Source organism: Mobula birostris, chromosome 4 (assembly GCF_030028105.1).
Source record: "Mobula birostris isolate sMobBir1 chromosome 4, sMobBir1.hap1, whole genome shotgun sequence".
Classification (NCBI taxonomy): Eukaryota; Metazoa; Chordata; class Chondrichthyes; order Myliobatiformes; family Myliobatidae; genus Mobula; species Mobula birostris.
In genome coordinates this window covers 85,543,189-85,557,393 of record NC_092373.1, presented here as the reverse complement: position 1 = coordinate 85,557,393, position 14,205 = coordinate 85,543,189, and the positions used below count along the sequence as shown (strand labels likewise).

The 14,205-nt window shown below is 43.9% G+C and overlaps 1 protein-coding gene across 3 annotated transcripts in view; it reads left to right on the top strand.

The window, feature by feature from the left end:
- Positions 1-14,205, top strand: part of kif1aa (kinesin family member 1Aa) — a 503,440-nt gene that overhangs the window by 152,914 nt on the left and 336,321 nt on the right. For all 3 annotated transcript variants that reach the window (XM_072255712.1, XM_072255711.1, XM_072255713.1), the window contains exons 18-24: positions 532-615; positions 3,108-3,288; positions 3,563-3,635; positions 9,218-9,311; positions 11,035-11,183; positions 11,936-12,114; positions 13,444-13,581. In XM_072255712.1, coding sequence (XP_072111813.1) covers positions 532-615; positions 3,108-3,288; positions 3,563-3,635; positions 9,218-9,311; positions 11,035-11,183; positions 11,936-12,114; positions 13,444-13,581 — 898 coding nt within the window. The remainder of the gene's footprint in view (positions 1-531; positions 616-3,107; positions 3,289-3,562; positions 3,636-9,217; positions 9,312-11,034; positions 11,184-11,935; positions 12,115-13,443; positions 13,582-14,205) is intronic.

The window sequence follows — 14,205 nt, the reverse complement described above, 5'->3', positions numbered from 1 at the left end:
ATTCCACAGCCTTTATTTTAACAGCCTTTAATCTCTTTAGCTCTAAATGGGATTTCAACTTACTTCTCTCGAGCTTTGTTCTAGCTTCTTGTTTACATCTCCAGAGATTTCTGGATCATTTCAATGAGCCTTCTTGAAATTTAAGATGCACTGAAGGATAATACTGAGCTAGTTATAATATTGTGACAGTTTAACAGCATCATGATTACTTTACTAATATCAGCTTTTTATGGTTGTGTGCTTTAATGAACATGTCCTCATGGTATCTTACTGAGCATTTTCTTTTGATTTTAGCCCAGTAACATATTCACTAAATGATATAATTAAGAAAGCTTAAAATCTAGCTTCAGTTTTCTAAAAGGTAAGCACGTGAGCAGGAGAATTTGTCAAGCAAGGCCAACGTGCATGCTGGAAGCTGCACTCATCCGTGTGGACTGCAGGGGGAGCATGGAGACCAACTGAAGCCGCAGGGTGATTTGTACAGTTAAGCAGCACGATCAAACCTCTCAGTACTTTTCTTTTGCTTTATAGTGATTGTCATTCTTGAACCATGTGAAGGAGCAGACACATACCTCAATGGAAAGCAAGTGACTGAACCAACTGTTCTTAGATCAGGTGCGTATCATGGCCGCATTTTGGGTCATAGAATAATACCTCATGGATACAGGCCCTTTGGCCCACCTTGTCAATGCTAGGCATCAATTAATGTCTATTCTATTTCGTGTTACAATACTTGCATCGTAGCTTATTATGCCTTTGCAATTCTAGTGCTAACCCAGTCTAAGTGTTGTGGGAGCACCTGTGTCCAACACCTTCTCAGGCAGAGTGTTCCAGATTGCATCCCTGGTGTGAAAAAAAAATGTTCTTCATATCTCCTCTGTACCTCTTACCCTTCACATTAACTTGTACCTTCTGGTGTTCAACACCTGTGCATGTAGAGAAGTTTCTTGCTATCTACCTGACTATGGCCCTCTTAACTTTACATAGCTCTATCATAAGACTACAAGACATAGGAGCAAAATATGGCTGCTCAGCCCGTTGAGTCTGTTCCACCAATTGATCACAATTGATTTATTTTCCCCCTCAAACCCACTCTCCTGTCTTCTCCCTGCTGTCTTTGACACCCTTTCCAATCAGAGCATATTAACCTCCGCTTTAAACATACACAATGTCTTGCCCTCCTCAGCTATTTGTGGCAGTGAATTCCACAAACTCACCATCCTCTGGCTAAAGAAATTGTTCTTCATCACTGTTCTAAAGGGACATCTCTCTATTCTGAGTCTCTGCCACCTGGTCCTGAACACTCATACTTTTAGAAGCATCTTCTCCACGTCCACTCTAGGCCTTTTTTAGTATCCAGCGGGTTTCAATGAGATTCACCCCTCATTCTTCTAAATGCCAGTGAGTACAGGCCCAGAACCATAAAATGCTCCTTGTGCATTAACCCTTTCATCCTTGGGATCATTCTCGTTAACCTTCGTCAATTCTCCAAATGTGGTCTGACCAATGTCTTGTAAATCATCAGCATTATATCCCTGCTTTTATATTCTAGCCTTCTCGAAATAAATACTAGTATTGCATTTGCCTTCCTTACTGTTGTCTCAGGAGTAATTCTGCAGTAACGTCTAATAGTCTTATCATGATTCATATAATTTCAGGTCACTGAGTGCTGCTCATAAGATTGCTCACTTTTGGCCCTGACTATTTGTAAGAGCAATAGGCTTTTCATTTTCACTGTGTGTCTCTGCTGTGGCTCAGTGGTTGCATTCTTATCTCAGTCAGAACCTATAGGTTCAACTCATAGTTTTGAAGGACTGAAGTTCCAGACAACACTGAGGGAGTGCTATGTTGTTGAAGATGTTGTCTTTTAGATAAGATATTAATTCAAGAAAGCAGCAATTGGATTTGGATTAAAAGGAAAGACAACAACTGGGCTGCAAGATGAAGACAGGAGGGTATGGATCTGAGGGGGGTGTATCTGGGACGCCAGGTAGCACTGTTGAGCCCCCTGGAGACGTCGTGGACTTATCAACGAAACATCAAAGAAGGAGGGTGCCCACCTGATGACCTCGATGACGTACCTACCCTCCCTCCTTGTCACCACTCCAAGCCCACTGCCAACATCGAGAGTGCTGACTTACTATAGGGATTGAAACATCAAGTCCTAGTAGCTCTACTAAAAGCTCACTGCCCTCCCAGGTAGACACAACTTCACTCTGAAGAAGAGCAGCAGAACGCTCCTCAGTGTCTCAGCCAGCATATTCCTCAAACAGTATCATTAAAACTAAGTTCTACTGAAATCATAATGGTATTCTGTTTATGGGAGCTTGCTATGTACAGATCTGTTGCTTTATATTCCACAATACAGTAATGAGTCACCTGGAAAATATTTTATTAGCTGTCAGCACTTTGAGATGCCCTGACAGTGCTCAACAGGTGCAAGTCTTTCTTTACCCTTCCTGTTCAATACTTTGATCACACTTCCCCCTCCCCTCTTCTTATATTCCCCACTCTGTCTCCTACCTCTTCTCACCTGCCTGTCACCTCACGCTGAGTCCATTCCTCCTTCCCCTTCTCCTATTGTCCACTCTCCTCTCCTATCAGATTCTTTCCTCTCTCCCCCCCCCCCTTTACCTTTCCAACCCAGCTGGCTTCACTTAATACCTCCTATCTATCTTCCTTCTTCCCCCAGCTTTTCATTCTGGCATCTTCCCCCTTCCTTTCCAGTCCTAAAGAAGGGTCTCGACACAAAACGTTGACTGTTTATTCATTTCCATAGATACTGCCTGACCTGCTGAGTTCCTCCAGCATTTGTGTGTGTTGCATTGATCAGACTTTAAAGGAAGGGACTTCTGTCATTGCTCAGCCTTCCAATCGGCGTAGAGCTCTTCCATTTCCTTGGACAAAGGAGTACCGCCCTTCATCTGGGATTCGAAACTAGACATAGTATTCCAGCTATAGCAGAGTCCAGCCTGAAGGAGACCACATTTAATCACTGCTGAATAATGGACTTTCAAAAAGGACAGATGCCGAAAATCTTAGGCAATTACTGTAACTTCCTTACAATCATGGTGATGAATTTTTTTTTTCATTTCTTGCCTTCAAAGGAAACCGTATTATCATGGGGAAGAGCCACGTTTTCCGTTTCAATCACCCTGAACAAGCACGTCAAGAGCGCGACAAGACGCCTTGTGCAGAAACACCAGTTGAGCCTGTGGACTGGGCTTTTGCCCAGCGAGAACTGCTGGAGAAGCAGGGCATTGACATGAAGCAGGAGATGGAACAAAGGTAACTGAGGATTGTGGAAGAATAATGGTGTCCAGAGAGGGTTTAACTGTAAAGTTCTTTGTACAACCCATCAAATGTCAGCAGCTGCATTTAGTCCCACGTAATAGTCTATGTTCAATTACATTTTTTTTTGGAATGGTAGTATTAATTTATGAGTTTGTTTGTAGAAAATAATCTGGCTTTATTCCATGAAAATAGTCCTTGTTTACAAAAAACTTAGTTAAGTTTTGGGTTGGGCTGGCACCCATATTTTATTTATTGGATTGTTTCTTAGGCTTCAAGAACTAGAGACCCAGTACCGGAGAGAAAAGGAGGAAGCTGATTTACTGTTGGAACAACAGCGGCTGGTATGTGACATCACAGTTTGTTAAGGCTCACTCAGCTAACAACAGAAACCAGTTAATTTTGGTGAAGTGAGGCTAGCTGTCATGTTGGTAGAGTCAAGGACCAGGACATAAAAATATAGCAGGCATCTTTTTAAAGATGAGATGGTTTGGAAGCTGTACACACACCCACAAGGGGACAGAATGGGTGGGCATGAGAATTGTAGGAACTCCTGGATGAAGGAGTTGGCAAATAGGCTGAAGACAGATGAAAATACAGAGAATGCTAAAAATGATCAACTGGTCGTGCAGTGTCTGAAGAGAGAGAAACTGAGCTAATCTTTCAGATTAAGGGTGACCTAGTCTGACTCCAGTGAATGGAATCTTTTGAACAGGAGTCCAAGGAATTTTTCCCAGAGTTGAGTTATACAAAAATCTGATAGTCTAGCATCAGGATGTAGAAGGATGCAGCCAAGTTATGAGGGACTGGGTTGTAGGGAGAGAGTGGACAGGGACTGCGAGGTGCTCTGATAGAGGTATATAAAATCATAACAGGCATAGATCGGGTAAATGCTTGGATATTTTTCCCAAGGTTGAGGAATCAAGAACTAGGGGGATTAAGTTTAAGCTGAGAGGGGAAAGATTGAGTAGAAACTTGAGGAACAACATGTTTACACAAAGGGTGGTATCTATGCAGAATGAGCTGCCAGAGGAAGTGACTGAGGCAGGTAAAATAACAACTGTTAATAGAACAGTTGGGCATGGTCATGGATTGGAAAGGTTGAGCAGGTCATGGGCCAAACACTGGCAAATGGGACTTAACTCGGATGGAGCACCTTGGACAGCCTGGGCCATTTGAGCCAAAGGTTTCTTTCCATGCTGTATGATTTTATAACTTGGTGATTGTATCTGGTTGCTTGGAAATTGTGATGGCTTGGCATCTGTCTCAATCATTGTAGTCTGAGTGTGAGCCAGAGGTCAGGGAGTGTGCAGCCAGAGCCTCTGTGGTGCAACCAGAACCAGGGTTGGGCTGGAACCCCAGGGGTCAGGAAAGTGTAGCCAGAACCAGGGTCTGGAGTGCCTATACATTTCCTGTTCCCTTTAAACTCCCTGAGTTCTCAGAAACTTTATTGTCCTGCATTGCAACATGTCAAAAAACTTAAATAAAATATGACTGTATTAATAAGATTGACTTCCAAAATTCCAGAAAATTAGCTAGTCCAGCATTACTAAAATCCTGAGGGTGTTGAATTATTGGAGTTACTGGGTGGTGAATCTGTGAAATTCATTGCCACGGACAGCTGTAGAGGCCACATCATTAGGTGTATTTAAAGCGGGGTAGATAGGTTGCTGATTAGTAAGGGCATCAAAGGTTACAGGGAGAAGGCAGGAGAAGAGGGTTGAGAAGCATAATGAATCAGCCATGATAGAATGGAGGAAGAGACTCCATGAGCAAATGGCCTAACCCTGTTCCTATGTCTTATTGAAGTGAATAAATTGTGAAATGGAAGGGAAGTCCAGAACGAGGGGTCACAGCTTGAGGATAAAGGGAAAGCCTTTTAGTACCAAGATTAGGAAAAACTTCTTCACACAGAGAGTGGTGAATCTGTGGAATTCTCTGCCATAGGAAACAGTTGAGGCCAGTTCATTGGCTATATTTAAGAGGGAGTTAGATATGGCCCTTGTGGCTACGGGGATCGGGGGTATGGAGGGAAGGCTGGTACAGGGTTCTGAGTTGGATGATCAGCCATGATCATACTGAATGGCGGTGTAGGCTCGAAGGGCCGAATGGCCTACTCCTGCACCTATTTTCTATGTTTCTATGAAACAGGGATTGCTCTCCTCTGAGAAGGGAGAGTGGATAAGATTGAATGTGCCTGTTTAAAAAGAACTGTTTCTATTGTCTCTAATCTACAACTAAGGACGTAAAGTTCAGATGATTTACAAAGAGCCAGAGACAACACGAGAGAACAAACTTTAAGTTACACGTGGTTGGAATTTGCATCGTACTGCCAGATAGGTGGTGGATAGTTGGTCTTCTAACCATTCACCATTGCTCTTCTGTGTGCCCTTAGAACATAGAACATTGGACAGTACAACATAGAATGAGCCCTTTGGTCACCATGTTGAGCCAATCTTTTAACCTACTCATTATCAATTTAACCCTTCCCCCCTACATAGCTCATAACTCTCCATTTTTCTTTCATCTCTGTGCCTATCTAAGAGTCTATTAAATGCCCTTAGGTTTTTTCACACCGTGCCAGATGAAACACTATCTCTGGGGTCTCCTCTAAACCTTTCTCCACTCAGCTAGAGAAGTATGTCCTTTGGTATTAACCATAGCCACCCTGGAGAAAAAGGAGCAAACTGTCCGTCCTATCTATGCCCCTTATACTCCTCAATCAAGTCACCTCTCACCTTCCTTTGGTCAAAGGAGAAAAGCGCTAGTTCGCTCCACCTTTCCTTATAAGACATGCTTCGTGGTATCCAGAATCCTGTGTTTATGCTCGTTGATGGTGTCATCAAAGTGCTAACAGTAGGACGCTGTTGAAAGGCTGGTGGATGTCATTCAATAGGTAATTGGATAATTCCCAGCAAACATGAACTCGTGGGTGGGGATATATGGACAAGATGGTTCTTTACAAGAGCCACCACAGAGTCGGTATCCTGAATGGCCACCCTCAGCATTGAGGTAATATCATTTGGGTGTGAGGGGTGGTAAATTGAATCATCGCTGAAAGTGGGCATTTGAGTTGTGGTGCTCAGTTAATGCTGGCCATTTATTCCAGGCTTCATGTCCTATCAAATTTGTCCTGCCAGCTCACCAGAATGTTTTCTGTGTCCGTCAGTCTTACCTGAAATGTTAATCGGCTCGATTTACTGGAGAGGGTCCAATATCATATGTGGCTAGGATTCATTAAAGGTAGCCCAAGCTGTTTAATCCCAGCCAACACTTCTTAAAGTGGGGAGAAGAGGTATAAATTGTAAGTAAATTTATTATCAGTGTACATATATGTCGTCATGTACAACCCTGAGATTAATTTTCTTGCACGCATACTCAATAAATCCATAATAGAATAATAAGCGTCATAGAATCAATGAAAGAGCACACCAACATGGGTGTTCAACTAACGTGCAAAAGGCCAACCGCAAATACAAAAATATATAGTAATAATAAATACATAAACTGTAAATACAAAAATATATAATAATAATAATAATAACAATAAATACATAAGCAATAAATACATAATAAACTGTAAATACAAAAATATATAATAATAATAATAATAAATAAGCAATAAATATGAAGAAACTGAGATGAAGAGTCCTTGAAAGTGAGTCCACAGATAGTTGGAACATTTCAGTGACAGGGCAAGTGAAGTTATCCCCTCTGGTTCAAGAGCCTGATGATTGAGGGGTGGTAACTGTTCCTGAGCCTGATGGTGTCAGTTCTGAGGCTCCTGAACCTTTTTTCTGAAGGCTGCAGTAAGAAGAGAGCATAATCTGGGCGGTGAGGGACTCTGGTAATGGATTCAGCTTTCCTACAATGATGCTCCATGTAGGTGTACTCAATGGTGGGGAAGGATTTACCTGTGATGGATTGGGACATAAACATTACTCAGGATTTCCCATTTTCATACCAGGCTGTGATGCAGCCAGTCAGTATACTCTCCATCACACATCTATAGAGGTTTGTCAAAGTTTTAGATGTCATGCCAAATCTTCTCAAACTTCTATGGAAGTAGAGGCGCTGCCGTGCTTTCTTCGCAATTTCACTTACTGGCTGGGCCCAGGACAGGTCCTCCAAAATGATAACACTGAAGAATTTAAAGTTGCTGATCCTCCAATGAGGAGCTCTGGTTTCTTCCTCCTGAAGTCAGTAATCAACTCGTCGTTCTTGCTGACATTGAGTAAGAGGTTGTGGCGGTGGCACCAGTCAGCCAGAAACAGGCATTAGCAATGGTGCGGAAATGGAATCTGATCTGGGAAACGTTAACTCTGGGCACATTGTGGCAGCGAGTCAGATCCAAGATTTAGGAAGGCTTTGTGAAGGAGGTGAAAAGTAGGAAGGATGGCTCTGTAGGTGAATGAGAGATATCCCCAGCCAGGCAATCAAAAGTGCCAGAGATAGATAGCTTCAGCGGTCAGTGGCAGGATACCCCAAGATCTAGATGCAGTGCTACCAGAGGTTCAGTAACCTTGCACGTTCACATGTTTTGCTGCAACCTCTAACTCTACACCACTGTCAGCCTCACGTCCACATCTCACAGCTTTAAGGCATCCGTTAGTCTTGCGAGACCATGGATCTGTGCCTGGAGAGTCTTCACTCTCCAGGGCGCAGGCCTGGGCAAGGTTGTATGGAAGACCAGCAGTTGCCCATGCTGCAAGTCTCCTCTCTCCACGACACCAATGTTGTCCAAGGGAAGGGCATTAGGACCCATACAGCTTGGCACCAGTGTCGTCACAGAGCAATGTGTGATTAAGTGCCTTGCTCAAGGACACAACACGTTCCCTTGGCTGGGGCTCAAACTCACGACCTTCAGGTCGCTAGTCCAATGCCTTAACCACTTGGCCACGTGCCCACATCTTGCATGTCTCACAGCTTGCACAGCTGTTAACTGCATTATCCAAACACACTTCAGAGGGCACCATTGCAGGAGAGGGTGATGTACAACCACGTGCTGCAAGAGATAACCAGAAGGTGACCGACATGCATGCATGCCTTCGGAATGTCTGCTCATGGGACTGTGACTAGTCGTCATTCCTAATCCCCTTTCTCATTCCCAGAAACACCTCGACTCATGCTCCCTTATCATGGGCTCTTGATAATCTAACACTGATCCTCTTCCCATTTCTCCATCTCCCTCCTCACCTTTCATCTTTTTGTCTTTCTCATTCCAATTACTTAAGAACTGCAACTTAGTCAGGTGTTGGAACATCACAAAGAGAACTATAACAGGATGCACAATCGCTAAATTTCATCTCACAGCCATCAGCTGAGATTTTGGTGAGACGCATGATTTAGAAGACAGCAATTGGCAATCAGCAACTAAAAGGCTTTGCAAATAATAATTACCTGAAACAAAAATAAATTTAATTATTCCAGGCACAAAGCATTTCTCTAAATTCATAAACACAAACACAAAACACAAAATAATCTACAGATGCTGGGGTCAAAGCAACACTCACAACACGCTGGAGGAACTCAGCAGGTCGGGCAGCATCCGTGGAAAAGATCGGTGGACGGTTCGGGCCGGAACCCTTCGTTGCGGCCTGAAATGTCGACCAATCTTTTCCACGGATGCTGCCCGACCTGCTGAGTTCCTCCAGCGTGTTGTGAGTGTTTCTCTAGATTCATTTCAGTCAATACTAGCTGATGTGAATTATTTTTGCTCACTCACAAAACTGGGCCCAGTGGAATTTTTCTAATTCCATGGCAATGAATGATGCTAGCTGATCACAGAAGTCAAGGTAACATATTTGGAGAAGGAATTTTATGTGCAATAGGCACTCGAGGTGCTGGAAATCTTAATTTTCGGCATTAGTAATGTTGGCTGCAAAAGTTAAGAGCTTTTCAATGCTTCTTTTGTCTACTATTCCAGGACTATGAAAGCAGACTAGAAGCTTTACAAAAGCAGATGGATTCCTGTTTTTACCAAGACAATGCACAGGAAGATGAAGAACCAGAGGAGGAAGGTGAGGGAATAGTCCTATCCATTTTTGGTTTTGTTTCACTATTGTCCAGTGTTCCCAGTGCTATCAGAAATGAAGCTGGTGGAGAGGATCAGAAGATTGCTGCAGCAAATGCAGAGCCACCTAACTCATTCAAGAGTACTCAGAGCTTGTGCACTCAGCTCTGGTCCAGGAAATTCTGCCTCGGGCAAAGGGAATGTCATAAGGAGGATTTTCAGACGTTTGTCATTTCTCAGAGCCCCATAATCCAAGCTTTTGTTGCTGTTAGTCCAGCTTCATTGCATTTTGTCAAAAACATTTGAAACGACTTTAATGATGACATGCTACAGTGCCCTCTCACACTCTGGGACAAGGAGGTACAGTGACTCACACACTGTCCTGTCACACTCTGGGACAAGATGGTGCAGTGGCTCACACACTGTCCTGTCACACTCTGGGACAAGATGGTGCAGTGGCTCACACACTGTCCTGTCACACTCTGGGACAAGATGGTGCAGTGGCTCACACACTGTCCTCTCACACTCTGGGACAAGATGGTGCAGTGGCTCACACACTGTCCTCTCACACTCTGGGACAAGATTGTGCAGTGGCTCACACACTGTCCTGTCACACTCTGGGACAAGATGGTGCAGTGGCTCACACACTGTCCTGTCACACTCTGGGACAAGATGGTGCAGTGGCTCACACACTGTCCTCTCACACTCTGGGACAAGATGGTGCAGTGGCTCACAAACTGTCCTCTCACACTCTGGGACAAGATGGTGCAGTGGCTCACACACTGTCCTGTCACACTCTGGGACAAGATGGTGCAGTGGCTCACACACTGTCCTGTCACACTCTGGGACAAGATGGTGCAGTGGCTCACACACTGTCCTGTCACACTCTGGGACAAGATGGTGCAGTGGCTCACACACTGTCCTGTCACACTCTGGGACAAGATGGTGCAGTGGCTCACACACTGTCCTGTCACACTCTGGGACAAGATGGTGCAGTGGCTCACACACTGTCCTGTCACACTCTGGGACACGATGGTGCAGTGGCTCACACACTGTCCTCTCACACTCTGGGACACGATGGTGCAGTGGCTCACACACTGTCCTGTCACACTCTGGGACAAGATTGTGCAGTGGCTCACACACTGTCCTCTCACACTCTGGGACAAGATGGTGCAGTGGCTCATACACTGTCCTGTCACACTCTGGGACAAGATGATGCAGTGGCTCACACACTGTCCTCTCACACTCTGGGACAAGATGGTGCAGTGACTCACACACTGTCCTGTCACACTCTGGGACAAGATGGTGCAGTGGCTCACACACTGTCCTGTCACACTCTGGGACAAGATGGTGCAGTGGCTCACACACTGTCCTCTCACACTCTGGGACAAGATGGTGCAGTGGCTCACACACTGTCCTCTCACACTCTGGGACAAGATGGTGCAGTGACTCATACACTGTCCTGTCACACTCTGGGACAAGATGATGCAGTGGCTCACACACTGTCCCCTCACACTCTGGGACAAGATGGTGCAGTGACTCACACTCTGGGACAAGATGGTGCAGTGGCTCACACACTGTCCTGTCACACTCTGGGACAAGAAGGTACAGTGACCCACACACTGCCTTCTGACACACTGGGACACTCCGGGCTTTTGTTTCAATTTACCAGTCCTGACCCCTGTGGTTTTTGGTCTACAATTACTTCCTCATTTTGTTTTTCTACGCAGTGCAATGGACAGAACGGGAGTTTGAGCTGGCACTGTGGGCATTCCGTAAGTGGAAGTGCTACCAGTTTACCTCGTTGCGGGACCTGCTTTGGGGCAATGCCATCTTCCTGAAGGAGGCCAATGCTATCAGCGTCGAGCTGAAGAAAAAGGTAGTTGGCTATGTTTGAGGAACAGAGAAATTTATTCAGTAGTGTTGTCATTTAATCTACTCTGGTTACCAGCTGTGAATGGGTGAAGCTAAGGTTAAAACAAAATAACATGTCTCTTATGCAGTTGCAATGAGGTCCTTATGACTAGCAGATGTTATGTAGGAAGTTGTAAGTTTATCAACAGATCTGATAGCTTAATTGTAAACCTGATCAGGAATATACAGGTCAAACCATTTTAAGGAAAATCCAGAAATAAAGTAGATTGAGCTAAGTGCCCTCAGTGTATCTTTTTAAGCTGACCCACCCAGAGAGGAATAGATCTAAGTTGAAGAGAGAGAGTGAAATGAGATGACAGTGCAAATTGTTGGCAACATGGAGATTATGTGGAACTATTAGAGGGGAGTTAAATTTACAAATTTTCTAAAGGCAGTTGAAAAGTCCTGCAGAAAAAGGAAAGAAATGGATTTCTGTCTCAGTTCCAAAGAATGTCTTTTAATGGCTGTGTACACACTGAAGCTAGGCTGAACCAGCTTTAAGAAACCTTGAAGGAAGAATGTGAGCATTATTACCTTTTTACAAAATGCAACTTTTTTGACGAGTGAGAGGAAGGAAAGATTTCTATAAAAGGAGGTGCTAACCAAATGCAATAAAGCTCAGATATCCCTTTAATCACAGAGTCACCAGATGTGTAAATATTTGGAAGAAAGACCCATTGAAACTTGCTTCAATAGTGTGGACTTCTCTTTAAACAGGTGCAGTTCCAATTCGTGCTCCTCACAGACACACTATACTCCCCCCTGCCTCCTGACCTCATGCCCCCAGATGCAGTTAAGGACAGAGAGAAGCGTCCATTTCCACGCACTATTGTGGCTGTGGAAGTCCAAGACCAGAAGAATGGAGCAACACACTACTGGACCCTGGAGAAGCTCAGGTATGGAAAGAGAGCTTTGAATTTTACTACTGCACTGTAGTCTACTCAAGCTATGCCCACTTTGAAGAAGTCATTCTCCTCTCTTCTACAGGAGTTCTATGAGACCCTCTCCCACCACTCTCATTGTGCAATGATCTTGACCCAAAATGTAGATGTCTACTTCTCTCGACAGATACCACCTGACCACTGAGTTTCTCCAGATTCCAGCATCTGCAATATCTTGTTATGAAGACATTGATCATAAAAACCCTTTGGTTTTACTAACATCCCTCAGGGCATGAGCTTGACTGTTCTTACCCAGTCAGGCATTCATTTATTTTTCCAGACTCTTTACACCATAGTTGACTCAAACAGTGCTCTGAAATATTCAGCAATCCACTCAGTTCCGGGACAACTCAATTTGGGCAGTAAGCAGTGAATTGTCATCAACAGCCATCCTGAGACAAGTATCTGAAAACTAAATCCCTTCCTGAATTTTGGCAGCATGTCCACTTAAGGAGCAATGTACCCAAACTCTCATTGTAAGATGTAGCCTTTAATTTCATTCATGGGTTCATATCGAGGACATGAGTTGAGAGTTAAAGGGCAAAAGTTTAGGGGTAACATGAGGGGGAACTTCTTTACTCAGAGAGTGGTGGCTGTGTGGAACGAGCTTCCAGCAGAAGTGGTTAAGGCAGGTTCGATGTTGTCGTTTAAAGTTAAATTGGATAGATATATGGACAGGAAGGGAATGGAGGGTTATGGGCTGAGTGCAGGTCGGTGGGACTAGATGAGAGTAAGAGTTCGGCACGGACTAGAAGGGCTGAGGTGGCCTGTTTCCGTGCTGTAATTGTTATATGGTATATATTACCCTGCAATTAATCAAATTGAGGACTGCTGTTAGAATCTAATTGGCTTTTCTCAACCTCTCAATTTCCTTCTGTGTTTTATTGTCCACCCAACTTAAATAACTTAATTATGCTCCCTTAGTAGCATCAGTGTTAATCAGGAACATTTACATGGATATTAAAATTATTCAAACTAAGAATCCAGCAATTAACATCTAACAGAGGCCAAGCATTAACCATGTTTGCTTTTTTTGTGTCACCTTACTCAGTATTGAAATCATTTGCCCTTGATTTAGCTCGCCTCCCTCATTGGTTTGTTGAATTCTTTATATCTCTCTCTACATAAACCACTCTCTAGCTTGCACCACTGTACAAGAGATGTAAAAGAAATTTCCATGGAGCAATACTTACCCCAGCAACTTGAATGGATCCTTGTCTGTTTGGTGCCTGTGCCTATAAGGACGTGGCTCAGACTGGTGTGTTTGACTTGTATCTCCTGCAGGCAGAGACTGGATCTAATGCGTGAGATGTATGACCGTGCTGCAGAAGTGCCTTCCAGTGTGGTTGATGACTGTGACAACGTTATGACGGGTGGGGATCCATTTTATGATCGTTTCCCATGGTTCCGGTTGGTCGGAAGGTAAGAGCAAAGTGAAGTTCGTTTATAGCTTTTGTTTACCATGAAAAATAATAATCGTAGTGGTATATAGAGATGAGCAGTGAAGCCAGGCTAATCTGTATTTCCAGTTCCAGCTTCAATTGATTCCTATTACAAATTAGTTTTTCCCTCTTCATTCACTCGATATGATCGAGCCCAGAAACAATGTATCAATGTTTAATGATTTGCACTGAAAAACAGCTCTTTTCTTTACAGTGGATAACTTATACCTGCATATTTGGATCCAGTTACAGAAGGCCACTGCTCATCCCTAGTATGGTCTCCGTGGAAATAGCAGCAGGAGGTTGAGAGAGAAGTGGCTGTCCTCTCTGGAATTTGACTGTGTGCTATTTCTCTTGGAGTCTCAGAATGTTTCAACCTGAATGATGCTGAAGCTTTTTCTACAGTCCAGCCTGTAGTATGGGTCTCTTCCTTAGATCAGAAGGACTTGGCAAATCCAAGTGTTGGCATCCAAACTGAATGGCATTAAAAGCTACAATATGTCTCCATCAATGTCCAAAGTTTTGCTGTCAGCTCCAGGTTGTAATTTGAGAAGGTAACAGGTGTACTATATATTTTCTAGGGTTAGACAGTAGTTTCAATAGG